Raw genomic sequence first — 26488 nt, 5'->3', positions numbered from 1 at the left:
ACTGGTCAGCTTTCACTTCTGCAATTACTGCATCTCCCAGCTTTTCTAAAGGAGAGGGGAAGCATCTCTCTGTGTCAGGTGATGATGCATCACCATTACCACCAGCCTTTGCTGGGCTTTGTTTTCTTTTTCATTTGCTTTGAATGAATATCTAATTAGCATTTGGAAGAAGCTCAAGAATTTGCTCCCCCCAGGTTGAAGAAATATGTCTCACTTTGGCTTCTTCACTGAGATAAATGGGAAGCACTTAAATCTGATCTTTCTTATATACTGAAGAATAAATATGCTCTGTAGTACTGTATGTTACTCAAATGTTGGAGTGGTCTTATAACCTAGCAACAGCTTGTTCTCCTGAACTATAACAAGAACCTTTTTTCTTTAGCTTTGCCAACTGTATAGTGATAACCACAATGCTCATTCTGAGTGTCGCATGCAGAACATGTCGGTGTAAAAAAAAGCTTTGTGGAGGTTAACCCGCCCCCACCCCAAGGCTGCTCATCTGAAATGACAAATACTTCCTTAAACTGCTCCTGTTTGCTGCTGATCTCTGAATTCAGGCCAGGGAGGTAGGAATATCTGGTCAAAATAGAGCATGAACTTGGATTGAAACTGGCCAAAGCAAACCCCAAATCAGAAAAGCTGAGTGTTAATTGAATTACTCTGATGCTTTGCCTACCCTGGCAGAATAATAGGGACTTAAGTGCCATTTCCCTGATTGTGATCCATGAAGTCCTAATCAACTAACTTGCTCGTGTCTTTATTTGGTTCATTTAAGTAGATCTAATAAACTGCTGGGATAATATGTTAATCTTAGAAATACAGACCTAAAAACTGACCTTAAAGCTAGGTAAGTTTTCTCAATGCTATCTAAGTCTTTACAATTTTTTCCCCCAAATAGATTTTTTATTCTGTTTAAGAGACATGAAATGTTCAGTTAAACTTGGTTATAACAGAGTACCAAATGACTGAATTTTAAGTCCTTCACAACTCTAATGATGCAAGACAACTAAGATAACAAAAGGTAACAAGTTGAAAGTAATAATGATTTTACATAACAATTTAAAATAATAATAGCAACAGTCCTGTTGGCAAGAAAAGACCACAAATGAGAAATAGTCTCTTAGTAATAGTTTGAGTCAAAGCATTTCCATCTGTTGGCTGACTACTGATTTCCTGGTTTCTTGCCCTACACCCCATAGAAAGATCTAAGATGGGCTGTGCACGTCTCCTTAGGCAGCTTTTTCAAAGCCAGGATCCTATTGGCTGTCAGGCCTAGTTTATGGGATACATTTGTGTTGTAGCCACCCCATTGTGGAGGTCTGTGGGTTGCTAGCTGTGTAGACAACTGCTCCTTGGTCAGACGGCCCAGCACAGCCTTACCTATAGCATGGATGAACCCTGTGTCCTGTAGGTATTGAACTGAGGAGTAGGAGCAAAGCAAACAGGGAGATGAGCAGTGACAGGGAGAGAGAGTGGAGGTGCCAGAATGAAGAGTGATGGGAAATCATTAGCATACTTCATGTGGAGCTCAAAAAAGTAGTAAATGGGAGGGAATCAGGAGGCGAGGAGAGGAAGGCATGGTCAGATGTGCAGGGTGAGGTATGGAGCACTCTGAGTAGCAGTGATTTCCCGTTTCCCTAAAAACTCTAGGAATGTGAAGGGGAGGAGATATCATTCCCTTGCTTCTTAGCATTGTGCTTTAAATTCCATTTGGTAGGCGAGAAGGAGAACAATCTTAAAAAATGAGTTTTCAAAAGAGAAGGTACATTCCCCAGACAGAAGCTGTTGCTGCAGGAGACAATCCAGCACGTTTTCCTACCGGTGGATTCACTTGATCTATTTTTGGTGATTTAATCCAGATGACTCCTCATGATCAGATTGAACAGACTTTCAGCTGGTTGTGCTAATGCTCTTGGAGCCAGCGTGGTACTTGCAAACTTTCTGAAATGGCTTTGTGATGGCAAGCAAGTGGTCCCCGAAGGGCCGCAGATGAGAGCAAGGTCAGGAGTCGTAGGTGAACATACGGGGGAGTTGTAGGGTATCAGGGAGAAATGCAGTTCAAATTGTTAGTTTTCCGTCAGGGTAGGTATATGTAATTAAGAGGTTAAATAACTATTTGACAGAAAAGGTGTGGCATTCTTAACTATTAAGGAAATATGTTGATGTATAAAACAAAAGTTATCTATCTGATTGTGAGACATGAGCCATAATCCTTTGTTTGAGGTGCTGTAGTGCTGTGCTTTGGTTTGGGCATTAGAACTTCGAAGTTCTTGCTCAAAGAACTGACAGAAAATAGCGTATTGGGAAACTCACAGGATCTACATTATGATTGTGTAGAAGACACATGTAAATCTCAGGGAAAACGTGGCACAGATCTCATGAATAAATGCAGAATGAGGTTTAATTTTCTTTCTGTAGGCTTCCTTCTCAGTGCACTCTGTGGTGACAGGTAACAGCATTTACAAAAGTTCTGTCCATGTAGCAGTGTGCTTCTAGAAGGCAAGTGTTCTGGACACAAATACAGGCAGACGACATACTGAGTTGTATTGGAAAGAATTTGAGGAACTGAGCTTTACCTGAGTTCAGTAATTTGATCAAGAACAAAGTTTCTTCTTTTTTTTGGCTTGACAGCTGCTAGGAGCCTGTTTTATAGAATGCCTACAACTAATTACAGACTCACAGAATCTTTTTTCCCCCTGACTTTTCAGCTGATTGTGATGTAGCTGTTTGATATGAAACCTCACAGCAAAATCATAGTGGTGATTAATGAGTTTTTGATTCCCAGACCAAAGGATAGTATGGAGTGCCAGCAGAAGCTGCTGAAATGAGAATGGAATTTTATTGGTTGGATGGTTAATTACTATAGTGATTAATAGGAAACGTTACTTAATGTGTCTTCAACTTAGATGAATGATGTACTTATGTACGTATTTACACACACTCTTCCTCGCTCCTTATTAACAAACAATCCTGATTTATTTCATCTTGTATTTTAAGATTTTTATTTAACTTCTTTTTTTATTATCTGTAAAGCTGTTTTACCTCTTGCATAGAGAATTAGTTCTGGGAATCCACAACCATCCCAGCATGCAGTCTCCCTGCAACCTGGTCTCTCTGCATTTAGAACAGAATTCCTTGATTTTGGCAAACTTTATGTTTAAGTGTCAGCTACAAAGATTCAAAATGGGAAATCTTTTGCTGGAAATTTTGTTGCATTAAAAGGTGTTTAAAATTATCTTACTGCAAGAACTAAGGACTAAGAAAAGATGAATCGTTAGAGTGAGTGCATCAAAGTAATACAAATAATATCATCCTCCTTCTTTTCCCTGAAGCCCTGAAAGCAAAAGTTGAGGAAGATCATAGGGATATTTGTGTTTTATATAGGAATTTAGCAGAGTATTGGTTTCTGGATTTGGAAGGGGAAGAGGCAGCAGTATGAGTGGATGCACATTGTTATCAGTCCCTTCTCAGCAGTCCCCTGCTTTGAAGCAACAGCCTTTTGTTCCTGAGCTCTGTCTGTGGGCTTCCCATCTGTCTTAAGGTCCAGATGTAAACCAGCAGTTTACTTCTAGTTCCATGATACCTGCAACCTTCTAGCCACAGTGGTCCCAGTTACTAGGGACAGAGAGGTCAAGCAGGGTACAGAGGAAGAGTTCATACTTGCAGTGCAGTAGTTTTCTCCACTGTTGTTAACCTTGCTCGTGGCTGCACCCAGTGTGCTCAGAATGGACACTTTTAACTCTGATCCGGAGACTAGTAAAGGAGGGAGCCTCTGCATTGGCCTTGAGCATCTCCAGCGCTTCTGGAGTTCCTGTGCCAGATGGATGAGATACCAGAGTGTGCACAGACTCCTGGGCAGGGTTGTGTAGGAAACACTGGCTGGGACGTAGCATTCTGCGCCTTGGTTTCTCTCACAGAGTAGTGGGATGTGTTATTCTTAACAGGTTTCCAGTCTCCTATTAGTGCAGCAGTTGTCAGTATATTGAGTTTTAATACAGCTTGATAGAATGAAATATAAAATGCCTTTGGTTTCCTCCCTGTAGTTGGGAAGCATGACTTTGGTGTTCTCTCACAAGTTTTTTTTGTGCACTGGCACAAAAGAGCTGTGTGCTAATGTTAGCTGCTGCTTGGCAGACGTGATAATCTGAATAACTTTTATTCATCTCAAGGGCTGCTGAGGAGTGACTCTATACCTGAGGTTGGAGAGGATGCTGCTGCTACAGTCGGTATGGCAGAAACACTCTCAGAAGAAGAACAGGATGAGCTAAGAAAAGAGCTTGCCAAGGTAATTCTTTTGCAAATAGCTCTTAAACTTGTTTTGATAATGAAAATCTGGGATAATGTTATCTTTGAACATACAGTTAATGCTTTGCATAGTTATTCTGTGAGTGTCTAAAGCTGGCACTTCTGTGTATTGCACAGAAAGGAAGGGTGTCAAGGAGAAAAGAACAGCCAGTTCTAGTGATGGGAAATTCAGCTGTGAGTGCTGAATGTACAGATCTTAAACCAAGATACATAAATACCTAACCTTTTAATTTTTTTCTCGAGTGAGAAAGGGGTAAATAAGCAGTCAAAGAGAACGTGGTTGGAAGCCAAACCCCAAGTTTTGTCTCAACTGGTGTGGAGTAGCTAAAGCTGTTTCTTTCATGAAGAATGCTTTGTAGTAGTATCTGTGTAGGCACTGTATTGCTAGTGTCTAACCATGTTACTATTCTTGTCCATAACAGAATATTTTTAAGAGTGAGAAAAAGTAGCATTCTTTGAAGGACAGACACGCAAATATTCAAGCCTGATACATGCCAAAGTCAAGCTTTGTTAAGCAGCCAGTCTTTTTTCTTTAATAGCTCTGTGGGACTTTAGGACCATTATGAAAGACACTAACTTAAGCCTAAGGTTGGCGAACAAAGGTTAGCTGTGAAGTAAGCACATGTAATACATTCTTGTATTTGGCAGTCCTGAGTATCATTTCATGCCAAAGATAGTGAGGGTAGGCTGGTCCTGCTAGGATATGTCACACTGGACTTCGGACAGATATCCAAAACAAAGGTGCACTGAAGATACTGTAAGGAGTACAATGAGGAGCTGTAAGGAGCTTAAATGAGTGGGCAGCCTAATACTCTAAACTAGGGTGATCTTTCCTGGATGAGGAAGCAGGATTGGAGGTATGCCCTTGCCTTTGTACACATGGCTTTAATGCCTCTGTCACTTCTATATAGCTTACAGAATGGCACTGTAGAACTGTGCTGACATCTCTGGTCATGCTTCTAGGAGAAGCTTAAGTGACCATCTGAATAAAGAAGGAAATACACAAACAATATGGTTTTCTAGTTACAGAGCAGGTGCTGTGTGTTTTATGTTTGTGTGGGTTTTGACTGCTCAGTCTGTCACCATTTCCACACCTGCTCTGGGGAAGGCACTCCTGTGGCTGGATCCAGTCAACAGGTGCTGGCTTAAGCCACAAAAGGACCTTTCTGGTGAAGCAAGGAGACAAAATTTGTGTATGGATCAGATATGCTCAGCTTCCTGATACTGGTCACACACTGGTATCTCTTCTGATGTGGAAGTAGAATACAGGCTTGGCCATTGTCTCGGGTTGAAAAATCTTCAACCTGTAATGATTTCTAACTGTACAGTCTTCTAGTTAGCAACTTCCTTGTACATATTCCTGTAACAGAGCTAGCTGCAGGTAGTTTACTTTCTCACTAGCTCTTGTAATCTATGTTGCATTTCTCTTTTTGTATTTAGGAATGACTGTGAGGCAATGTTAAAAACCTCTGTTAGCCCTCCCATTACTGATGTCTACTAGACGCTTTAAAAGAAATACATAGTTAAATGGTTGGGTATATTGCTTGTTAACTGTTTACCACTTTTTAACAACTCTCCTGCCACAGGTGGAAGAGGAAATCCAGACGCTCTCACAAGTGCTAGCTGCCAAAGAGAAGCATCTAGTAGAAATCAAGAGAAAGCTGGGAATTAACTCACTACAGGAACTAAGGCAGAACATTACCAAAAGCTGGCAAGATGTTACATCAACCACAGCGTATGTACCAGCTTATCATGATTGTTTAGACTGTTGAAAACTGTTTAGATCTTGTGTCATGTCTAAACACTCTGTTCTTGTGAAATGAGTATAAATAACACAAAATTAAGTTATATTAAAACTTCTCTGGGTAAATTAACACAGATTATTTTTTTAAAGAAGAACACTGCTAGCCATATCTCATGTGAAGGAAGAATGACCAAAATATGGGCTATTCTAACACATTTTTTTTGTCTGATAGATCTGAGATACCAAGGTGTCCTAAGTCCAACAGAATATCCTTCTTTTCCACCCTCAGAAATTGTTGTAAACTGAGCCCATGCAGGAAGAGTATGAAGTCACAGTTACTGTTCTTGCCAAACACAAGTGTTAGCTTAAGGTCTAGAGCAAGCTACCTTCTGCAACTAATGACTACACAGAATGTAACAAGATGTACCTCAAACTTTTTATGGTGAATTTTATTGACAGAACTGTGTGGTACAAGAATTTAGACACTCGGCACAAAAAATAGACCTTTTTCAGTGTGTGTGCACATAGTGTTGTTTTTTGGTGTTTTGTTTTCTTTTGTGTTTTTCGAGTTTGGTTTTTTTTTTTGTTGATTGGGGTGTTTTCTGTGTGAGTTTACTTTATATTTTACTAAATCCTACAATAGCAGATAGCATCTGTTCTAGGGGTGGGGTAGTGTAGTTGCATGTTGGTGAACCAGGTCTGAAGTCAGAGGTGGCAGAGATGCTGTAGCCAGAAGGGACTGCAAAGGCTCAAAATAATGCCTTAAGCAGGTTTTTCATTAGACCCAAAAGCTGAAGTGTACCTCTGCATTTGATATGAATATACACACACTAAAAGGTTCCTTATGTGTTCTATTAAAATAACTAAAAACTAAATGGTTTTTTTGAATGCAGATACAAGAGAACATCAGAAACCCTGTCTCAGGCTGGTCAGAAGGCTTCTGCTGCTTTTTCTTCTGTTGGTTCAGTCATAACCAAGAAATTTGAAGATGTCAGGTAGGTTTCTTTACCTTTTCCCAAGTAATTGCATTTTTTATTTAAGTGGGTAATCACTGCAATAAATTTATGCTATTAACATACCTAGTGCTTTTAAAAGCTAATCTATCCAGAGCCTTCAGCAACTGTTTTAGGGGAGGTAAGAGACTTGCTGCAAAATCTGCTTGTACGTCCTCACTGATGCTGAGCAGTTCTGTGGTGTGTATTTTACGTAGGCGAGAGAAGCAATGTGTGCTACCACCTCCCCTGCTGCTCTTACTTTTCTGGTGTGATTGCAGGTGGCAGTCTCTGCCTGCCTCTGTGGGATATACATAGCACTAGCATTTTTGCTCTCTTTCTCAGCTTGTGGAATATTATATTTAAACAAGTAGTATCTTTAACTTTTTGTATTTTCTTGTTTGGCTTTTTTTTTGGTTGTTATTTTTGGTTTTTATTTGATTGTTTGTTTGTTTGGGTTTTTTGTTTTGTGTGTCGATTCCTTCCAGGTGTGATTTATTTATTTCTAAGCTGTTCTGCCTCATAGAAGTGGCTTGATTTTATTACATTTTAAAGAGACTGTTGGCACTTTTTAATTCTTAACTACTGTTGGCATGCAACATGTTTTGACTTTGTGCCAAATGACACAGCCCTTCATACACATTAGGTAAGTCTGACAGTCATTTTTAGAACCATATTGAGCTTCTTGCAAAAGTCCTGCTGGATGCAATACAATCAAATGCTCAACCTACAATTCCTTGATTATATAATTCTTAGTATTGGAGCCTATACAATTATTCATCTCCACAGGTAATTTGTTGTTTTTAAACTTATTTTTCAATTATTGGGCAAATAGAAATTCACACGTTCTCACAGAATATTGCTGCTTTGGAAGCAGTGTAATAAAATCAGCCGTTCGAAAGTGATGCCATTAACCTCTTGCTTTTTGAAGTCTAGTGAGTAAACACTTTGAGTACAGCTACACAGTTACTTATTTTTCTTCAGATTTATCAGAACTTCCTTTCTCTCTTTAATGCTTACTCTGGCATTGTGCAGACTACAGGCATTTTCACATTCCTTTAGGTAAGGTGGGCACAAGAATTGCTTCTGAAACTAAGCATGTAGTCAGACTGTCTCCATTAAAATTTTTAATTAAAGTTTTGTCTGTAAAAGGTAATTTCTTCTTTTCTCCAGTGTTAGTTAATGTCAGGGAAGGTGTTTCTTCATGTTCACCTGGTAACTATCTTAGAACATGAAATCTTGAGTATACATAATAATTAATTAGTCTCTCTTCCTTGTGGGAAAGAAACCCACTAAAATGATTCTGCAAGGTTTTTTGTCAAGAGACAGAATATGGTGTTGAGGTCAATGGCATGCAGGATTCCTCCTTTGTCTGTACAATGTTTGTGCCATGGCAGAGTATAGAGATTTCCCCCTTTTTGTGTCTATTACAATGGCTGTTCAGCATTGTGACTCTAACTAAATTACTAGAGTCTAAATGTAAAATAGTTTGTACATTCTTTGTTCATAGTTTGTCCAGTGAAACAGTCCTTGAGTTGATTACTTTAGCAGCGCCAGTATTTTAGTTACTTCATCTACATTACCTTTGATCTAAGCAAATACTCAGTGTTTTCAGCAGTTAAAAATCCTGTGTAACAACTTCTGTCCATTGCCTCTCAGCCCATCTATGCACACCTGAGCCTGACTTAATCTTTTCTGTACTCCCCCACTAAGGAGCAGTGCAAAAGACAGCAGTAGAATCTCTACAAAGATGTTGGGATCTGGCTCCTAGAGTACTAACTGGGAGCTGTTGTCCCAGGGGAGGAGATGGGCAGAGGCACAGGATGCTCAGGATGAGAAGGATGATCACAGGATGAGAACTCAGACTCTGAAGTGAGCTCAGTTTGATCAGGTATGAGAATAGCAGCCAGTCTGAAATATGTCCCCTTTAGCATCAGTGAGACAATGGGAACCTGGAAGACTTCTCTTAGTTTTGGATGCAGAGCTCAGCTGCTCACTTAACAGGAGTCACTTCTCTACCTTAAGACTATGGTGTTCCCCAATTAGTATTAGACTATTGCACTGGACAAGGACAAGCACAGACTCAGAGCTGTCTTCCACTTCAGGAATACCTTAAGAGTGTCCTAATTACTCCAGTTAGTGGCTCTGTGGGTGTTGAGTACTCTTTATCAGAAACTGGGCCACTGGGAGGGAATGTAACAGTACCAGAGAAGTCTGCACTGTTGGTGTGCTGCTCAGGGAGAATCATGGCAATGGAAATGCAAAGTATTGTTATAAATTCAGGAGTAGCTGGGTTTAGAAAACAAAACAAAAGTGTGAAGAATTAGTGCTGTTGAAGATCTTAGTTGCACTTGAAACAAGAGATTAAAAGCCTTTAAGTTGTTTTGTTTTTCATAAGAACTGAATTCATCTGGAATTCAGCCAGTGAATTCATGTCCTGAGGTTATATGACTACTCAAGGGCAAATCTGAGCTTCAGAAAGGTTTAGATGCCTAAATTCTGTCCTGGAAATGATAGCTGATGGGCCTGTTACTTATTTGAACCAATACTGAATATGCAGGTGCATTTTTATTCTTAAACTCTTACATTGGCTTCATTGTGGCTTCACTTTCCCTTGCATTGTTTTAGTTGAGGTACTTCTCAGCTGTAATGATGTGATTTCTTCCATGTTGGACTATTTCTACATATTCCATGCAGCAAACATCACATGCAGGTTTTCATTCGTGCGCTGCAAAGTGATTTAATAGGGAGCTGCAAAAGGGAGTGAGGCAGCTACTGGAGCTGTGATTTTGGAAACTACTGAAATGGAGAGGAAGGGAGAACTGGTAGTGCAATGTCAGTATATTTTTGCTTCCTTTTTGTATTTGTTTCCTCTGCTCTTTATGATGAAAATGAACGTTGTTCCTTCTTAGGTTTCTCTTAATACCTTTATTCTCTTTGTAAGAATTTGTTGAAGTTTTGATGAGCTAACCTTCCTTGTGTAGGCAACATCAGTATTCTGTGCAAAACAATAGTAGTACCAAGATGTAGCTTCTGAGCAGTCCTGACTTTGCACTTGGCTCCTCCTGCTCTGCATCCATATAATGAAGGAAAGTCCATCTTTGCCTTGCTCTGGGATTGCAGAATAACTTTCTTTGTTTGCTTTAGAAGTCTGATCTATGATCTTGGATTCCTATATACTATAACTTACCAGCATATCAGCTGGAAATTTAACTACTAACAAAAGTAACTAGCTACTGTGTATGTTAGGCTGTGTTTTCTAGGCAGGGACTGGCACACCTCCTTATGCCTTTTCAAAATGTTATGCAAAGGAGTAGCTTTAAAAAATTATTGTGTAAAGGATAATAAAACTTAAATGCAATGCAAAATATGGAAAAGACTGGAGAGCAGCTTGCTGTGCCTTTTTTATTTACTGTCTTTTTTAAGCTAGGGATTTGCTTTTGAGCATTGCAAAGAGGGCTTCTCTTTTTCAAACTGCCCAACTTGATGGCCTAGTTCAGTGAATGCTTTAGTGTGGCATTGTTATTTGGGAAAAGAAATACAAGTTCTTTTCTTTATAAAGCTGTTCAAGGCTTAACTGTGCCTCTTTGCACTATTTGAAGAACAGGTGATTTATGTTAAAAAAATAATCAACTGCATTTATCTAATTCAGTTCTTTTGCAAACCAGATCATTGTGTGATAAAACTATATAATACTTTATGGTGTCATTTTGCAAAATGGATACTGAGTGTATACAGAAATGTGATGTACAATGGCAAGTAAATTCGTCATGAATGCATGAATAGTTCTTTTATTAAATGATTTCTGAGATTAAATGAAACTTATGTAGACACCTGTTAAAATATCTGCAATACACTATAGGTTGTTTTTCATAGTGCGCAGTTCTACAGTTTGTAAATATATGTATTTAATCCTCTTTAGCCTTAATCTTCTTTCAGGGAGAAACTTCTTGTAGCGCGAGGGGAATTGGCTGAGCATTGACTAGTTAGTGTCGGTGCAGTTCTGTAATAAAACCTGCCATGTAGCAAGCCCAGAACTTGTAGTAATCCACATCAGTGAGGAATATAAATTACAGTCCAGAAGACAGTCAGCTTCTCTGTGTTCTGGAGAAGCCTGTAGAAGCCAGACCATCCATAAGAATGAAACACAGGAGAAATGAGGTTGGGGAAATAGATGAAACATAGCTGTACATTACTGTAGCCTTGTGTATCTGGTTCCTAGTATGCTGTAACTACAAATCAACCTATATTTGTGCATCTGCCTTAAGGGATCCCAACCTTAGGGGAGCTTTTTGTGCGTGTTGTTTTATTCTATCACGGTATTTTACTGATGAGCCTCAGAAAGAATCTCTTAAAACTCGTTCTGCAATAAACATAGAACTTTTTTTCTTCTGTGAATGTATCTTCCATTGATGGTGCTGAGATGCTAATTGAAAGTTTGGAGGTACATCTTATGAGAGAGTTGTCTCCCTTTCCTCCTGTCCTCCTCCAGCAACTGCCTAGAAAGGATTCTCTTAATAGACGTTATAAAGCCTAGACAAACTTTGACATTCCACATATAGGTATGAAAAACTGAGATCATCACTTGTAATAATTCTAAGTTACTGTTGTGGTATTTGATAAGAAACATTTAACATATAAGGCTTGTTTGTATTGACAGTAAACAGGCATTTTCTATATGGAACTAAATTTGATGGCAGGTCTTGAGGTTATTTGGGAGCTCCTTAATCTATATCCAGTCACCTTCTAGGAGTAGATGTGTGTTCTTGCTAGACAAACAGTAACTGTATAGGAACACTGGCAGGTTACAGAAATCCTCCATGAATTTCAGAACACAGGACTAGGACTTTATCCCTGCTTCCAGCATAAACCTGACCTTGAATACTGACTGATGTGTCTGCTTTTGTTGGATAATGTATATTGATGAGTAGATAATTTGTATCGATGAGCATAAAAAACTTACACTGAATTGAAATGGAAGCCTTCTGGAGGTAGGGATAATTCTTTCAGTAGGAAGATTAGTTGATTGATCTCTCAAGTGTTTGCTACTTGCTATCGGCAAAACTGGAAATGCAGCATGACTCCTGTTGCTTGAGAAGCTCAAGGCGTAGACAGACTGTTGCAGCTAAGCAGAACCAAGTACTAAGAAGCATGGCACTCGAATCTTTCTAAAAGAGAAAAAGGTTGCTGCGGCTTTTGCTCTGGTGTACTTGTGTGTGTGTGTGCATGGCTAAGCAATTTAAGAAAGCAAATCCAAGCAGTTACTATCTAAGACTCTGTAAGACTGTTTGGCTGTCTACCAAAGGTAGTCTACAGAAGTCAGCTCTCTAAGCCAATTTCTTCTCAATGTAATACTTAAACTAACTTTTCGCTTTCTTTTCTCTTAATGCTGGCATTTAGTATACGCTCCATACAACATTCAATTAGTATGCCTATTATGAGGTAATGTATGCATAATCCAGCTGTTTGGTTTATTTATTTTCATGTGTGGAATCAAGTCAAAGTGAACTTAAGTCAGCAAACATAGTTTTAAAAAAAACCCCAAAACCCCACCCAGCTTTGTAGTGGATTTCCTGTACATACAGGATAAAATTTGTTTTATTTCTGCTTAACAGAGGGGGTTATCAAACATCTGGAATGTGACATTTCCCTGCTGTTTGGAAAACTGTAACAGCTTTTCCCTGTCTGTTAAAATATAATGCTACTAAGTGATTCCAAGTTTAAAAGGCAGTAGCTTGGCATATGTTTTTGAAAATGAAAGTGAGTAAAAAAGCCCCTGTGGTTTCACAAAAAGTCTCTTGGTGATCTGGGGTGCTTGCCTTTTCTCTCCTCTTGCTTGGCACTGTGTCCCTCCATCTCCTGCGAGAGTCTGGTTTGATGCATGTATCACTGTGTGCTTTCCCAAGGAAAAGAGTGCTGCTAAGTGTGAGTGACCTACACAAACGCCAAGCGAAGGGAAGCTGTAGACTTCTTTTGAAAAACACCCTTGTCTTTCATATTTATATAATACATTTTTGAGTCCATCAATCCTTAGTCCCGGTCCACTGAAGGCAAGCATTTTCCATCCTACATAAAGGCAGAAAAAGTGTACAAAATGTTGCACAAATTTGCACATGGCAGTGACAGCTATTTGGAGCATTAAGCCACTCTTCTGACCCTAATGAATTATACACCAGCCCTCAGCACTGGAAATCCCAAGCTGTCCTGCTCTTTGTATGCAGAACTTACCATTTGTAATTACAGCTGCCTTTGGCACTTAAAGGCAAGGGGGAGTCTTGCTTAAATTTAACATGTTAGCAGAAAATGCCACTGTGAACCATGTTTTATTAATTGAACATGTAGCAAAGTAAACTGAACGAGTTTTCTTATAAAAAGTGAAAAAACTTTGATGAGCTTTCTTCAGTAATAATTTATTAGGCTAACCAGAAGTGAGGACTAAGATTTTTCTGAACAAGTGCTTTAAGCCAGAAACATGTTTGAAATCACTGGGAATAATAAGCCAAATCTAAAATACTTGCTAGTTCTCCTTTCCATGTTGATATGAAGGAGCCTGTTGCTGGACCTGACAGTGTTTAGTTGCCAAAGATGAAAGTGAGCTTGCAATTTGAGTATGTTTGAATTTTAATTTTGTAGTACTTGGGGGGTCCAGATGTAAACTATTTTTAGGCTATCTTTAAAACAGGGAAAGAGCCCCAAAGAAATCTCATGTTGCTGTTGGGAAAAAGCAACTGTCTGCCTGTTTTGTGATATTTATAGGTTAACTAGATGTGGTTTTAATTCCGTGCTTCCTTTTTTTTTATTTTCCTAGAAATTCTCCTACTTTCAAATCCTTTGAGGAAAAAGTTGAAAACTTAAAGGTAAGAATTACTAAAACACCTTGGTGATTCTAGAGCTGTGAATGTGGAGAAAAGACTCAAGTAGATTCTGGGCAGCCTATTTTTTAGTTACTGGTAAATAGTTGAAGAGCTGCTTAGATGAACAACTTTTTAAGTACTGTGGAAGTGGTTTCTCTGCCTAATGATTTGCAAATAAAATAATGGGCTGCCTGCACCTCATACAGGAGGATGCCTTTAGAAGAACTAATCTGCTGGTGAGTGTTTGCTGCCAGATACGTTAAGATTTGTTTTCAGAATATTGTGGAGGTCTCTTAGACCTGGAAAAGCTGCTTTGTTGAAGAGAGTTATTAAACTCATGCAGAGGTACTGGTTTTGTACAGTTAAGCATGTTTGGCATGCCAAGTAACTACTGTGCTATGTTGGGGCTCTCTCTGTCTTCTAGTCTAAAGTTGGAGGAAGCAAACCTGTCGGGGGAGACTTTGGAGAAGTTCTCAACTCTGCTGCCAATGCCAGTGCCACAGAAACTATTGCAGAACAGACAGAGGAAGAGACCCACTGAGATTTCTACCTCCGTCCTGCTACCCACTGCCAGATGCTGCAAGCAAAAACCAAGCACACTTGTAACATTCTCTGCGCTCTTTCCACCAAATGTGCTTTTATTTAGCACGTAGTTATTTTACCCAATTAACTGATACCAAGCTTGTTTGTGGGTTCAAAATATTTTTGAAACTAAAATACATTGTTTGGAGTTTTGTGTGGGAAGGGGAATTTCTATGCCTTTCAAGCATTTAAAGGACTTACCTGTAATTTGAAGGCAACCTTTAAAATATAGCAATGAAAAAAAAACCTCTTTTGAGAAGTGAATTATATTGTACAGATACTGTGGATACATAATTTCTCTTCAATCTGTAACTACTGCTCAACTTAATCCTTATCAATCTACTGCTGCTGCCAAACTGAAGCTTGTTACTTGGGTCCCTTGTGATTGTTTCAGTTGAGTGTTGCCTGCAAGGGACACTGGACTAGGAGACTGGACAAGGAGGAAGGATCACTCCCAGCTAAAGAAAGGACTTCAGTTTCAGCAGGCTTTACACAAGTTATAGCAGGATCACACATGGGTAGGAATGTATTGTCTTATGAGTGTGCTCCTCATACAGCAGGCGTGAATAGGTAATACAGAGCATCTAAAACTTACCCATCTGTCCATGCATTGTCCACCTAGGAAACTTCTGACCAACGCAAGATGTCTCATAGTGCTGGTTTGGTTCAGTCACCATAACATTTTCAGTCTTGTTTTTTGTACAGGATGTCACTGTGGTAAGATAACACTCTTCTGAACATTTGACCAGTCACAAATAGATTCATCTTCATTCACATGTGGTGGTGTCACATTCACACTAACAAAGCATGGACTGGAAGAATAAGCCTGACCCTGGAAGTTGTTCTTTTTCAGTTATCAAGAGAATTGCTCCTAAATCCTAATGTTGTTTCCCTTGCAGGCTGAACCCTGAAAACATCTGCTACCCTGTCTTACTCTTTTCTATGTATTTAAGGCCTGTACCTCAAGTAACACCCCTGTTCCTGACTCCAGAAGTCTGTTTTGAGAGGTACACAGTGTCATCAGTCAGCATAGCTCTCTTAAAAGATCTGTCCTCCTACACCTTGTTTTGTCTGCTGTATTCCTCAAATTTCTTGTGTTTCGTGTGTTTCTGCCACATGGTTAGAACGTTTTATCACCGTGCTTAGAACTGGAAACAAGTTTTGCTACCTTTGTGTGAAATCCATGAAACTTCAACTGCAGACACAGGTGTCTGGAGGAAAAAAGGTTGGCTCCTGACAACCTTGCTAGCATGTCAGATATAGAATGTATGCTTAATTACATGTGAGAAGCTTAATAAAAATCTGTATGTGAGGAATTTATTGTCCTGTGAACATGGAGGATAATGTAAACAAGTAAGGAAATTTTATTTCTAATTGAAACAGTCCTGTAAGTTTGGTTCAAAGCAGTGCTGATACATACCACAGTACGGGGGGGAATCTACATGGCTGAGCTTGGCATTTCCAGAGAAGACTGAGCCTAGGTTGCCTTCTAGTGGCCTACATAAAATTACAAAATCACAGAATTGTTAGGGTTATAAGGGACCTCTGGAGTTCATCTAGTCCAAACTGCCTGCCGAGGCAGGGTCACCTCTAGAACAGGTTACACAGGAAGGTGTCCAGGTGGGTTTTGAATGTCTCCAGAGAGTGAGAATCCACGGCCTTCCTGGGCAGCCTGTTCCAGTGCTCTGCCACGACATAAAATTAAACTGCTCTGGTTACAGCGTGAAGTTCAGAAAATGGGTTGACATGTTCCTTCAGCCCCTGCCAGCTCCGCCTTAACAAAGGAACAGAGAACTGAATGGTATAGAGAGAATGTAGCTCTTCCTCTTTTGGGTCAGTACCACGTAGGACAGGTTCTTCTGGAACATGATCCTTACTGGATGGGGCTTTTATTTATTTATCTAACTGACAAAGAGAAAGGTCATCTAGTCCAGAGCTGAGCTTTCTGTATTCTGAAGGAAGGCTTTTAATTTTTTTAAGGCCACATGGCAGTCCTTTTATTATAACACATTATTACACTCCCAGGAGCTTCTGCTGCATCTTCCTCTGCCCACACCTTCCTTTCCTCGAGTGCAGGTGGCCTTGGGGCTGCTGTGACCACTGAAGCTTTGCTTTCAGGGCTAGTGTGGTAATCACAGAATCAATTAGGCTGGAAAGTACCTCTGAGACCAGAGAGTCCAACCTATGACCAAACAGCATCTTGTCACCTAGACCATGCCACTAAGTGGAGCACGAAAGGGAATGGCAGAAGGTTGTGTCAGGGGACGTTCAGGTTGGGTATTACAAGATTTTTCATGCAGAGTGTTTGGGCACTGTAACAGGCTCCCCAGGGCTATGGCCACAGCACCAAACCTGATGGCGTTCACGAAGCGTTTGAGCAATGCTCTCGGGCACATGGTGTGATTCTTGGGGTGTCCTGTGCAGGACCAGGGCTTGAACTCGATGATCCTTGTGGGTCCCGTCCAACTCAGGTTATTCTATGAAGTGCCAGGTCCAGTCCTTCCTTAAACACCTCCAGGGACGGTGACTCCACCCCCTCCCTGCACAGCACACTGCAATGCGTAATAACCTCTGCCGTGAAGAAATTCCCCCAGATTGCGACCCGCCCGTTCCCTGGCGCAGCTCCAGCTCTGTCCCCCTCATGCCGTCGCTGTCGCCTGGGGGCGCTGCGGCGCCCGCCGTCCCTCACTCAACATGGCGCCGTCCGCCTCAGCGCGTTGCGCCTGCGCCCGGCGTGGAGGTACCGCCCCCGGGCAGCGATGGCGGCGGCGCTGTGGGGCCGGACATGGCGGGTGGCGGTGCCCGTGGTCCGCAGGGGCAGCGGGGCCGCGCCAGGGGCCGCCGAGACTTCCCCGCAGCGAACGGAGCAGCGCCCGAGCAGCGGCACCGCGGGCTCTGGCTCCCGGCAGGTGAGGGCGCGAGGGGATCGAGCCGAGGCAGCGTCCTCTACTCGGCTCTAGTGAGGCCACATCTGGAATGCTGTGTCCAGTTCTGGTCTCTTCGGTACAAAAGAGACGAGAAGCTGCTGGAGAGGGACCAGCGGAAGGCTAGAAAGATGATGAGAGGTCTGGAGCATCTTTTTTACGAGGGGAGACTGCGGGAGCTGGGCCTGTTAAGTGTGGTCAAGACAAGACTGAGAGGGGATCTCATCAATACATATAAGTACCTTAAAGGCAGGTGTGGAGAGGATGGTGCCAGAGTGTTTTCAGTAGTGCCCAGCGACAGAATGCAGAGCAGTGGCCATAAACTAAAGTACAAGAAGTTCCACCTCAACATGAGGAAGAACTTCTTTACACTGAGGGAGGCAGAGCCCTGGAACAGACTGCCCAGGCAGGTTGTGGAGTCTCTCTCTCTGGAGACATTCGAAACCCTGAAACCTACCTGGACACATTCCTGTGTCATCTGCTCTAGATGTCCCTGCCGTGGCAGGGGGGTTGGACTGGATGATTTCCAGAGATCAACCCTAATAACTTAGTTATTCTCTCTTCTCACCACTTCACCCTGCATAATAACTAGCCTACAGAAATGTGGACAGCTCATATTTCTTTTTAACATGCTCCTACAAAAATGTAATGTAGAAAGCGTGCAAGCAGTTTTGGTTGTGTAGAATGCAAGGTACTGCTGCATGGGTAAAGCTGTATTCTGGCTTTTACAGGCTGGCAGGGAGGATGTGGAAAATTTCTTAAGGATTTTATTGGGTCTGATCAAAGACCTGTTAAACCAGTATTCCAGAGGAAATATAAAGGCTTTTATGAGTGAAACACCTGTAGAATTGTACATGTGTGAAGCCAGCAAAAGAAACAGCAGTACAAGGGTTGAAAGCATGCTGCATATTAATGTGAAAAACCACAGTTCATTGTGAAGCTGTCCTTGGCAGTAAAATTAGGATGGTGTGCTTGGCAAGGCCTGCACTCTGATAAGCTGCAGCACAAGTGATTCATCAAGAGCAGACCCTGCTCCTGTAGTGCACAAGGAGGGTTACAGAATTGTGTCCCGTATCTTATGTGCCATTTGTTTTCCTGTTACTCCACCATGAATCAGTCATGGAGAGAGAGAGGTGGTGAGCAGCAGTCTGCTATTTATTGAGGCTGCAGTAAGTAGAATTCTGAAGCAAAGGACCACCTTGTCAACAACTGTTGACTCCTGAAGGGTGTAAAAGATTTGTCCAAAACCTAGTTCACCATTGTCAAACAGGAATAATGTCAGAGGTGTGGTGAGGCCTTGATAGCTGGCAGCCTTCATTCCCGGTGTTGTACACAAATGGTTTTTCCCCAGATGCTTGTTGGGAATCCGGGGGTATGGGAATGTGAGTGGATGGAGCTTGGGAAAGAGTGAGTAGTAAAATAAAGGTAGAGATTTTGTGAATAACCATCACTTTCTTTAGCAGTGCATTGAGTTTTGTCATGCTGATTTTCCCCACAGATTGTGACAGTGCCCATTAGCAGACATGTAGGGAAACAAGAAAAAGCTCTGTGTGTGTACTAACATATTCCAGAATATCTCCTCCAAGCTGAAAAACCCTGACCTCTGATTATTCCTCAGGTGGAAGTGATTCCATGCTGGTCTTTATCTTTGACACTCTTATTTTTGTAACTTTTTCAGTTCTGTTTGACCACACCTGAGGCTGGGATTACTTGAAGTGCGCTCAGTAGGACATGGAGATTAAAGCTGTGAATTATTATGGCGGGACTGGTCTGGTACTGGAGGTGTAGAACTGGAAATGCCTGTCACTGAATCCAAGACCTAATATCCCAAATTACTGCATAATCTACAACATTTTGTTTTCCATTGGAAGTCCACACTAGCAAGGCTGGCTGTGCAAAGATTAAAGGTTTGCCTAACCTGGGGGCTCGGGTGACGTCCAAGGGGATGTCTGCAGAAGAGTTTGGGAACAGAGTCACTTGATGTAGCTGTAGGAGATACTGAATGCTACTTTGGGGATTTTGAGGGGTTAAGTTTTCCCCCCTTTTTGTTCTTCTGTTGGAGTGAGTAGCTGGAAACATTTTCTATCTACATACTCTCTTTTTATCTGTAAATGAATTGTCATCAAGCCTTTAAAGCTTCTTAAGTAACTCAAATGTTACATTGTATTTACATCATTTTTAAGTGAAACTGTATACACAAATATAAATAATGCATTACTAGAAGTCAAACTAGGGTTTTAAAATGAGTATCTGGACCACAACTCTGAATTTCTCTACACTTTGCTGAACCACTTTTTCACTTGAACCAGAGGAAGGAAAGTAGCTTGCTTTGCAGTTCCTAGTGATGTTCAAAGCATAACAATGAGATGAAGATTATCATGAGTCTACTTCATGCTGTTCGTAGCCCAGGTAGTGCTCACTGAGTCTTGAGTGTGATTAGTGTTTATTCACTGATTGCTTTTTGAAGAGTCTACAGACGAAGGAGTGGATTTTGGTGAGAATGAGTTAGCAGTGGAAGGTGGCATGAAACAAGAGGGAAATGAAAGGGATCTGACTGCAGTGTAATCTGTTCATTTTGTGTAGTTTTCTTGAAATTATTATCACCGCTTTCAGCTAATATTTGACTGCTAGAAAGTGTGTTATTTGTTAAATAAACTTTCCACAGCCGGGAGCAACCCTGATGCTGCTCTGGTAAAGCTGGGTAATACTTGTGGGAGGATGCACTGGATGCTGATGGAAAAACCCAAAGATTTAGAAGATCTTTTGATAAGATCCTTCTAAGTGGAGCAACATGCTTCCCTCAGGAGAGCGTGTGGTGTCTCTAGCTGCAGTCCCTTTCTGGGGCACCCAGCAACTGCAGGATCTGCTCCTTGAAGCAGGAGGAATGTGGTCTTGCTCATCCCTTATCTGAGCTACATAATCAGAGGAAAACTCGTGTTCCTTATCTTAGCTCACAAGTGCTGCCTGTCTTTTGCTATGCTTCGTCCTGTAAGAGCCAGAGGTGTTTGAATTCTTTGTGTTTCTCTTTCTTTTGGGAAGAGGCTTGATAATGTTCCTGTATGGGTTTCCTATGTCAGCTGTTCCTTCATTTTTGAAACTGTATGAACTGGCTGATATTTGGTTGGCAGTGGCTTAGTTTAGGCAAATATAAGTAAACTTGATAAATTGGCATGTTGATACGTGTTTGTCTTCAGATGATTCAAAAAGCGTGATGATATTTTTCCTAGGTAGCTCTTTAAGTTTTTTTGCAGCAATGTGTGCTGCTGACCTTACCTCAGAGTTGCCTGGTGGTGTCTCTGCTGTGCTGGTAATTTTTTAAGGGTTTGAGTTCGTGTTTTGGCTTTCACCTTCGGTTTACAGTTCTGTTGTTACTGTTTTGTAAATAGGGAAACTTACAGACAAGGCACTTAAATGTTGATTAAAATTGTTTAAAAGGTAGCAATTTGGTAAGCCAAATATCCTGATAGACCCACGTGATATTTGTGTACAGCAGGCAACTCACTTCTTACTGCATTTTCCTTCTTCATTTTTATATTTAAGTTTTGCATTATAAAAAGTTTAAAGTTTAAAGTTCTTTTTTTCTCTATGGAATTGCTTAACGAAATCTTTTAGATGGACACCAAATGCTTTATGTGTTACCTTCATTAATGGATTAAAGCTGCTTGCCTAGTAAAATAGGAAACCTTGTCTTTAGGAAGGAGGTGATGATTTATGATACAGGTAGAGAAATGGTTTTTGAGCTGTGTTGTTAGCTCAGTTACCAAAGTTCGAAGAAAATGTAAGAATAAAGTAATTAATTAAGAATAAATGCACATTTTTTCTTCACTGTGAACTGAGTAGTCTAAAAATGTTTAAAATATGAGTGGTGAAGTTTGTCAAATGTCCTTTTAGGTAGAAATGGGCTATCATTATGTGAGCTTTGCAGCTAGTCTGCTGTATGTGTCACAGTGTCATGAGCTGCTCTGTTGGGACTTTTTTTATGAGAGAGCAGCAGGGTACAACCATCAGGTGCGTGTCAGGGACTGGTTAGTCGAGCAGAAAGTTGTCCTTGCTCAGAAGGAGGGATCTGCAGCCCCTGGCTCGGCCAGCCTGCTGAGCCCAGCCGAGCAGGGATGCTGCGCCGGGGGCTGGGTGAACATCCCCGCCCGGCACAGCAGAGGGCACCGCTTGTTTCCAGATGTGGCAGGAAAAGTGGCACGTCTGGGGAAGTTCCTATTTAATTCCGTGAATACTGTGTTTGAAGGGAAGGCATTTATCAAGAAGAAACGCAACTGATATTGTCTGTAGTTCAGATAGAAGGGATGGGATTGCTATCAGTACATTATAATAACTAATTTCTGAAAGAGAGAGATTATTAATTATTCTTCCATACACATACATATTTTTAAATTAATTTAGCCACAGATTCTTTGCTGAAAGGATTTGTAAGTTTGAGAAGGGCATCTGTGTATTTAAATGTCTTGTCACTGTGTAAAAAATAAAATACCAGTTTTCATTAAGAAAGAAAACAAAAATTTTTAAATAGCTCATATAAAGAACTGTTTTATCTGTTTATGTTTTAGGGAAGAAATTAAAAACTAAAACACAAAAGTGACAATTTTAAAGGAATGTATTACATTTCTGTCAGCTATACAGGTATCTTTATAAAGAATGTGTAGTTGTCTTGCTTGTGCAGTATCTGGGCATTCTCAGGTTAAAATAATGTGTGACACTGGATGTTTTGAAATCATATAGTAAGAAACATTCAGAATTATTTTCAGCTAATAATTGATGGGAAATATTTCTCTCAATGTCTCTTCTCAGCTAAGTTAGCATTTAGAAGATAATTTTCCTGAAGTTGCTGTCATTTGAGAGCAAAAATGCTGAATAATATTTAGTACAATTTTCACTTGTAATTTTCATAGTGTAATATTTCTTAGGACACCTGTAATTTTTGTGTGGCTGGAATGCTTTGCTAGTGCTAATAAATAACTAATAAATAACATTCTTGGTTTGATTACAAATATAACAACCTTTAATAAAACCCATATGCCAGGCACAGAGGTTACTCTTTTAGGTGGATTATCTTCTGAACAGCATTCAGGTGCTGGAAACTGCTGACTGACTGAGAGAGGGACTGGGCAGTTGTTGGGTTTGTGGGATCTGGAATGAGTAGTCTTTACCTGGAAGTTTCTCTTGATTGCTTTGCCATATTGTAATTCTGCATTTGAGAAACTTGGGTTATGTTTGCTCATGCTATGCTGTGAACACGTCCTGGTGCTTTCAGGTTCGTGCTAAATAAGGACTGTGTCCCAGCCTTCTCAGCATCTGCTCGAAATGCTGGTTTGTATTAAAGTAGGAATGAGCCTGTTTGTCCTTCTTTTGACCTCTGTGAAGGAGCAGTTCTGCCCTGTGAATGCTCTGGCTGAGGCACCAAAACTTGTTTGTTCTGACTTGGGTTTGTCCCAGCTGTAGGCACAGCTGGGTCTGTCAGATGACCTGACCTGCTTTGCATGTGACAGAAGTGCTTGCATGACAGGATTAGTAAAACTCACATGGTGTCGGAGCAACACTCTGAAATGGAGTAGACAAGACTTCTGATGTTGGACAGCAGAGGAATGATGCATGCTGCCCCTTTGGAGGACTTAATTGTAGTACAGTAACACTGTCAATGCTGCCTATCACAAAGATGTACTTGGGGACACAAATTCATGTGGGAAGGCCCTGGGCCCTCTGTCCTTGGTTGACTTGAGGAAGATGAAGATCTCATCTCGGGAGCAGTTGTTTCCTGGAACTCACTCCAGATAGCTCTGGGTTGGCAAGTGGTTGCTTTGGCATTGCTGGAGGTCCATGAGTGGTAGGTATATGCCTTTGATGACTGGCTGTCAGAGTGAAATCCCCAAAATTAAACTGTTTTGGTATTGCCAGTATTATGGAGAAAAGAAAGCGCATGTCAGCTGCCTAGGCTTGACTGAGGTATCTGGAAGAAGGTGCATGTAACCATAATGTAACAGTTAAATAGGAATTGAAATCCTTTCTAGTGGTTACTGTTATCAGCAGGATAATTACAGCCGGTGTTGCTGTGGGAGATCCCAGTTATTCTCCTATTATGACTATTGAAACAGCATTCTGTCCCCTAGGAACCTGGAAAAAAAAAGTGCCTGGAAGAGCAGAGTAGTGATAAATAGAGAAAATGTTGGGCTGAAGCTGTGACAGTGCAGTTGTGTGGGATTGCTGGTGTCCCATTCCAGCATGGCAGCTTAAAATGCAGGGACACACATGTAATTGTTCAGAGAAGCGATGCAGAGTTCTGTCTAAGCAGTCAAGCTGCACAGGCAGGTACTGGGCTCAAAACACCACGGGCTGTTCTTAGGACTGTGTGTGTGCCCATCTGGTTAGATTTTCTTTTTGACATAATCCATGCAGTAGGTTCACCTACTTTCTGTGATTTAGATGCTAATGTTCTATTTGCGTGCTAGAAAGTTATCCTTGAAAGGAACTTCATGTTTTAAATTCTATATAGAAGTTACTTAATTTCAAGAAAAATAAGCAGCTTTATTGTGACCAAATTCTGTGCTATTTTGTGTTGTGAAATGAAGTCTTAGCTCAGCGTTGTTCAGTAAATGATCCACTTGCCTAGTCAACAGCGTATTTTCAAAGCTGCATTTGAAATCCTTTATGAAAGTCTTGTTTTGCAGTTTCTTTGCTGTGTATCCAGTCAAAAGGAGAAGGTAAATGAAAAACCTTCCTTTTACTACAAACACAAAGAAGCTGGTATTGAGTCAACCAGTGCAGCAGATTGTACATTTGTAAGAGTTGTTGGGTAAGCCTTGGTGGTTTGGGTAGCATTACAGTGTGTTAGCAATATGACTTTCTGGTTTTAAATGGGCAGCTGATTGATGAAGAAGTTTCAAAAAAGGATCCAGAAGCAACAGATGATTAATTTTCATGATACAGCTGTGCTGACCTGCTCCTCCCCAGGCGTACTCTAATGTTTTATGCTATTCCTCCTAAGCACATACTCAGTTACATAAAGTCACAGGAAAAAAAAAGTATGTTTTTAAATTTTAGTCACGCGTGTCCCTGTATATAATACCAAAACACCCAGACTCAAACGCAATAGTGTAAACCTTTGACTCTTCTGATAATGGGCAGGGATAGCCATAATTGTCTAAAAAAAGCACCTTAATTTGCATTTACTCTGATAGCACAGTATTTGTTGTAGGACATATGAGATTAGTCTGTTAATTGAAAAAATTGACATTTGTTTTGTGAACAGTACTGCTACACTTGAGTTAGCAGCATGGAATAAGGCATTGGTAACTTACATATGTTTACAAAATATTTTGAATAATTAATGCTCTTTCATGAGTTGAAGAACAGTTTGTATACTGCATCTTGATGATAAGGTTAAGAAATACCCATCTTCAAATAGAAAAAAGCTGCAAATGGCTTTTTCAATGGAGATTTCTAGACAACAAAGAAGTTTTGATACTAAAAGTACAGTTCAGGAAAACCTGTTGAATATTAGGCATACAAATCCTATTCCTGTGATATTTTTTCTCTTTTGAGATCTACATGATCCTACTTGTAAGGTGTAATTATGAGAGACAAAGATAGTTTTCACCGTGGTATTTTACTGGTTTAGTACTACATGTATTTGGTTAATTGTTATTTGCATCTCTTTTAAAAATGTACTTAGTTCACAATATTACATTGTTCATTATTGTGAGGGCACTGTATATACAAATACATACATTCAAGCATATCGTGTTCTCTGCACAGCTGAGATATTTTTAATTAGAAGTTGTTCTGTATGCAAAAATTAAACTGGATTTGGAATATGCTATATTCATCAGTCAACGTTGCAGTTGATGCCTTAAGAGGCCTCCTAGAAACAGAGACTAGACAGGAGTAAGGGAATAAAAGCAGGTATTTATTGGAAAGGCCTCCAAAGGTACCCCCAGGGGAGCCAGAGGCTACTGCCAAGATGGGCCCCAAGATGGACAACAGGTCATGAGTTCTTCACACTTTTATAGGTTTGGTTCATTTGCATATCAGGGTTAATTCTCCAGTTAAAGCTTCAGTTTAATGATGGAATCCCCCTCCACTTGCCCCCCTTTAGAGGCCTTTTGGTTTATACTTTTTTGGCCTAGGATGGTTTGGGTGTCCTTGAAGAGCAGGCCCAGAGAGACTTTGTTATGTCTACCTAGCACGAGAGAGCAGAAATTAACAGGCTACAAGAAACTTCAGAGTTACACACTAAGCAGTACAGAATTTGAAAAATATAAAAGTTAAAACCTAAGGCATCACAGTGAGTACCAAAATATGGACCTTCATGGAAGGTTGTTAGTGAACATAAATTTATATCGAATAGTGTGTTGAAACTTTGGTTGTTTTAAAAATTGAAGTGTAATCCTTTCCTAATCTGCAATCAAAATACAATTTTAAACACTTTTAAAAAAAGTATAATTTCACTATGGGAAGTTGGCTTAACATTTGTGTCTGTAGCCAAGCAAAATCTTCCAATGCTCTTTGCCAAGTATGACAACCTTTATAACTTCCTATAACTGTGTTTGCTTCCCTGTGGACAATATGAATAACCCTGTCCTTGGTAAAACTGATGTTTAGTCCTCTCCATATTTCTTCTTTTTAGGATGAGAAAGATTGGTAAACAAGAACTGTAATTTGGACAAGTTGGAAAATGAAGATACTCTTCAGTGAAAATAATTTATTTCTGCATTACATGAATTTCAAAATACCCCTGTAGATACTTTTGTGCAGTAGCCTCTCTCTTAATTAGTTACAGTTCTTCTTATGTGAAGTCAGTAAAGCAGTACAGTTCTTACATTTCTTCTTTAGGAGTTATGTGCCAGAAGGTTTTATGGCTTGCATGGTATTTGTATTGTTGGAAGTATAACACGTACTTATGTAACTGAAGCTTAAACTATTGATCTTTAGGCTGGAGGTGATCACAGGGGCCATCTAGACTGACTTTGACTGACATAAGGCACTGAATTTCAGCTAGAGACTTTTGCATTTACCTCAGCAAGTGTATTTCAGATAAATTTGTGGACTTAAAAATTGGTAAATACCCTTTGCTCTCTT

At 40.4% G+C, this 26488-nt stretch overlaps 2 protein-coding genes across 6 annotated transcripts in view; both read left to right on the top strand.

Annotated features, from left to right (window-relative positions):
- The window catches only part of TPD52 (tumor protein D52), a 41757-nt gene extending 25964 nt beyond the window's left edge, over nt 1–15793 (top strand). For 2 of the 5 annotated variants that reach the window (XM_032128130.1, XM_032128104.1), the window contains exons 2-8: nt 4170–4285; nt 5892–6040; nt 6943–7044; nt 8077–8103; nt 12442–12483; nt 13850–13898; nt 14320–15793. In XM_032128130.1, coding sequence (XP_031984021.1) covers nt 4170–4285; nt 5892–6040; nt 6943–7044; nt 8077–8103; nt 12442–12483; nt 13850–13898; nt 14320–14436 — 602 coding nt within the window. In that variant the 3' untranslated portion in view covers nt 14437–15793. The remainder of the gene's footprint in view (nt 1–4169; nt 4286–5891; nt 6041–6942; nt 7045–8076; nt 8104–12441; nt 12484–13849; nt 13899–14319) is intronic. The other 3 variants (XM_032128139.1, XM_032128122.1, XM_032128113.1) reach the window with 2 other exon arrangements.
- A 1176-nt stretch (nt 15794–16969) lies between these two features.
- Nucleotides 16970–26488, top strand: part of MRPS28 (mitochondrial ribosomal protein S28) — an 85429-nt gene continuing 75910 nt past the window's right edge. The window contains exon 1 of the mRNA XM_032128155.1: nt 16970–17386. Within this exon, the coding sequence (XP_031984046.1) occupies nt 17237–17386 (150 nt within the window). The 5' untranslated portion in view covers nt 16970–17236. The remainder of the gene's footprint in view (nt 17387–26488) is intronic.

The sequence above is a fragment of the Corvus moneduloides genome, chromosome 1, assembly GCF_009650955.1.
Source record: "Corvus moneduloides isolate bCorMon1 chromosome 1, bCorMon1.pri, whole genome shotgun sequence".
NCBI lineage: Eukaryota > Metazoa > Chordata > Aves > Passeriformes > Corvidae > Corvus > Corvus moneduloides.
The sequence above is the reverse complement of the archived record's forward strand: the minus strand, read 5'-3'. Positions and strand labels throughout refer to the sequence as shown.